At 36.5% G+C, this 3,997-nt stretch overlaps 1 protein-coding gene and 1 long non-coding RNA gene across 2 annotated transcripts in view; one reads left to right on the top strand and one right to left on the bottom strand.

Annotated features, from left to right (window-relative positions):
• The window catches only part of LOC106950359 (uncharacterized), a 9,965-nt gene extending 7,442 nt beyond the window's left edge, over nucleotides 1–2,523 (top strand). Inside the window, exon 2 of the long non-coding RNA XR_001425603.1 lies at nucleotides 1,678–2,523. This is a non-coding gene — a long non-coding RNA (uncharacterized LOC106950359). The remainder of the gene's footprint in view (nucleotides 1–1,677) is intronic.
• Nucleotides 1–3,997, bottom strand: part of LOC106950358 (synaptotagmin-9-like) — a 22,439-nt gene that overhangs the window by 8,185 nt on the left and 10,257 nt on the right. The window contains exon 3 of the mRNA XM_015037150.1: nucleotides 3,300–3,855. Within this exon, the coding sequence (XP_014892636.1) occupies nucleotides 3,300–3,855 (556 nt within the window). The remainder of the gene's footprint in view (nucleotides 1–3,299; nucleotides 3,856–3,997) is intronic.

The raw sequence follows: 3,997 nt of genomic DNA, 5'->3' as shown, positions 1-3,997 counted from the left end.
AAAAAATTTAAAAAATTCCTCTAGGATCCCCATTAAAAAAAAAAAGCCGGTTTTTTTTTTTTTTTTTTTTTTTTTTCAATAATATTACATTTATTGTAATTCTGAATTTACCATCTGTGGCACATTATCCTTCATTACATTAAGTTGAAAAGCTAAAATCATCAAAACGAAATCAAATCCAAATCCCCTTAAGCAATAAAAGCATTATGTAGCATTTGTTTTTATTACCAGTGCCATTCTCAATATCAGAAAAATGACACATGTTCTTCCATAAATATACAATCTGCTTCTGCTGCGGAGCTCAACAAGACCAATCTGGCAACAACACAAACAGTATGGTCCCTCCCTCTGGCAATGAGGCTTAATGAAAATTCCATCATTTATATCCAATCATCTGTGGTGCAGGAGTTACTGAATGTCCTACCTTTTGGATAGTGTACTAATTTCTGAGAAATTTCTGTGCAGATTTAGTGGACACAAGCATTTGTGGACATCTTACAGTCTGTGCTCAGACGAGGCACACAGCCTGTGAGCTGTATCTGGTTTCTCTGAGTACTGGGAGTGTGAAAGAAAAGTGTGAGAACGGAGGATGTTGGATTTTGTGAATCACTGGTTCTCATCATCCACCTTTCTCATTGGTTTCTGCTCTAAATGGACGACATTGACTAACAATTAATCAAGGGCATAAGTGGAAACATCGATCCACAAAACAACCATAAGCTGGGAGTTTCTCAAAAATATCAATACTTTTGTCGATATTCCTCTGAAGTCTCTATCTGGCAGCATGCCGACAGAATAATGTCTGTGCCTCTTTTTCTCTGTTGATTTGTGACAACTTTCTCTATTCCGTCACTCCTCTCTTGCACATGGTAATAAATTTAAAATGGTACTGACGTAATGTGTAGTGTTTATTAATTATTAAGCTCAAATTAGTTGTGTCTGTTTGCATCTAAAGTGAGACCTTCTTACTTCTTATTTGATTGCAAAACTTGCCGTTAGCTGAGGGTAAATGGAAAATCATGATGTGCATTTGTTTAAAGGTGTCCCAAAATCTACAGGATTGTAAGTACGATTCATACACTGTACAAAAATGAAGAATCGTGACTCCATATGTGCTCTCGTTTCCTCACTGCTGCAGTGCAAACAACTGCTTCTATAATCTTGTTACATAGCAATACACAAAAGGGTACAACTACCAACCATATGGTTAATTTAATTTGGAATTGTGGGTATTGGTAAAGTTAGTTAGTTAATAAAATACTTCAACAAAATGATCAGAACTGGTTGTAATAATTATAACAGTATCGTTTACACACCATGCTTTCCATGACATTTTATCTGTAAATTGAAACTATAATGAAAGGGGTATTTTTTTTCTGACATCAGGAGAAGATGCTGCTTAACTAAAATGTTATTTTACTGAAAATCACTTCCTTTTTCCTCGACATTATTAAAGGAAGTGTTATTCTCTTAGTCAGGTAGACATTGAGCTGCAGCTCCACTTGAGCTCAGCGAGTGAAATGGGCCTTTCTCGGAGGTGTGTGTGCTCAAATCTTTTAATATTGACTCAAGCATGAAAATCAAAGTTTACATTGCTCTGTAGTTTTGAAGCAAAACTACCAAACCCAGTTTGCGTCATTCCTCAAACATGATTTCTTCCCATTTGTCTTCTTCCAGGAAATCTGTGGAGGCTCAGCAAGCAATTCACTCTAAGGTAACTGGAGACTTCTCTTAGTTATGTGAAGGTTTAGGATATTTAGAGCAGAAAAAAAAGCTTCCTGTCATGGTTGATTGCATGACCAGTTAAAAAAGATGCATCTCTGGTCAACTATTGTCTTTTTTTAGTTATCAGTTTTGCAAAAGTCATTATCCTTTCTGGAGCCCAAAAGAGAGAATGACCCATAAGGCAGACACTCACACTTAGGGATAATATTTGTGCTTTCATGTTTAACTAAGACACAAGTATGAAGACTTTAGAGTATAACCAGAGTACATGAAGAAAGTCCACCCATGCACAGTGGGAATGTATAAACTGCACAAAGTTTGTGTTGCCAGCTTTCAAACCTTCTTACTGTGAGTCACTGATATTAAAGTTGAAGCCTGGAGCCCTTAAATCTCTTCACATTTTTAAATTCAAGGATTTAAGGGATCAAAAGGCCATGGCATGAACAAAAAAAGAAAGTTGTGTAGCTGATTGTTTCGTTTAATGCAAACAATAATTTCACTACCACAGTAAAATATTTTAAAACTAAATATAGAGGCAATAGTACTAATAATTATAACATTACTGTCAGTGAACACAATCATGACTCTCATGATGTGTCTCAGGTTGACAAGGAAGCCAATCAATCTGCTGCAGAAAAGGCTCAAGAAAAGATACTTCATTTAAAATATTCTCTAATACTGACACTACTGACAAAACCTTATGACAAACATATAATGCTGTTTAGGACATTCAAAAATGCTTTGCAAGAAAAGGACAAACACAGAAAACATAAATCTCCCCACATCATCTTTCATTGAGCAAAAAAAAAGAAAAAACAACGTTAATTTATTTGTTAGACATGTTTAGTCCCAGAATATGCCCTTTTAGCATTAACCCAAAAACAAAATGAGCCACCAAACTGCAGTGATTATGCTTAGTGTTCTTTTCCATATTTAGATTCATGAGGAATAAAGAATTAAAATAAAAAAACTACCATCTTTGATCATACTTGTCGAATAACATAGCAGCTGTGATCCTAAAAATAATATCACATTATAATTTTGTCACCTTTTAAAATAGACACAAGCACAACTGCAGTAAACCCGATGTGGGAAATGCTGCTGATTTTCTCAAAAGTCTTGTGAATTTTATTTGTCTTTTGGCTAGTTTCAGCAGAAAGAGAAATAGCAGCAGGCCCAGCCTAAAATGAGTCATATGTCTGGCAAATGTGAACATTATAAAGGATTATATTAGATAGGCATCTGACAGCTACTGTGTGCTGGTTGTTTTTCCTTCCTAATATGTATTGTTTCTGTTGTTACAATGACTAGTCAAACTAATTTTAATGCAAAGAGGAAAGCAGACAATGATTTCATGCTTTCTCACACCACAAAGAACCTCAGAGAACAAGTGTTTGATGAAGAAATGAGAATTCAATTGCTTGAAGAGAAAATAAATATATATATTTATAAATATATATAAAAAAAACTTCTAATGAACCATGATAAAACATACATTAATTTTTATTTTTTATTTTTTTTTTACTTTTCATTTCTACAACGATGGAACAAAATGAGTATTTGAAATGACTTACCGAGGAGACATACTGGATTTCGCGGCAGAGTTTTGTCTCCCTGGGAAAATCTGCCAGATCCAGGAAGTTGTCTACCACTACTTGACCGATGATGTCATGGCGTGAAAAGCGGTCGAAGTCGTAGACGCTGAAATGCAGCTTTCGTGTGGGAAGCTCAGAGTAGGCCACGGGGAACAGGAAGACCTCGTCAAACACGGGGTTGAGCGTCTTGCGGTGCACCTTGGTCTGGTGTTTAGTCTTCCGATCAGGCAGCAGGTAGATCTTAACGTAAGGGTCAGAGGTACCAGAGAAATCCTTGGCTGGGAGGTCCTCTGCTTTGTGGATTTTAACTATTAATTGTTCCAAGTCGCAGTCAAATTTAAGAATAAAGTGGAGGCGCCCACATCCCCCACCTCTGCGACTGCCCTCGTCCCCCTCGAGCGAGCGCTGCTTGTACAGCTCGGGTTTGAGGCGGCCAAGGCCAAGACCCATTCCAGTAAGGGAATCCTGTCTTTGGAACTGTGCCACATTGAAGTCTGGGTTAGAGAGGTTCATATGTCTGCGAATGGAGCCTTGACTGAGGACAAAGAAGGCAAACAAATAATCAAAGTCAGACTACATCAAAAAGAATCAAAGGCAGTAAGATTCAACTTTTTTTTTTTTTTTTTTTTTTTTTAAAAGGGAACTTTTATATGTTTAATTCAAAAAAAAGGAAAGGG

This window comes from Poecilia latipinna, unplaced genomic scaffold (assembly GCF_001443285.1).
Source record: "Poecilia latipinna isolate Pla-1442-1.1 unplaced genomic scaffold, P_latipinna-1.0 Scaffold396, whole genome shotgun sequence".
In the NCBI taxonomy this organism is placed as follows: Eukaryota; Metazoa; Chordata; class Actinopteri; order Cyprinodontiformes; family Poeciliidae; genus Poecilia; species Poecilia latipinna.
Note: the sequence above shows the minus strand (reverse complement) of the source record. Positions and strands in the feature narration are given on the sequence as shown.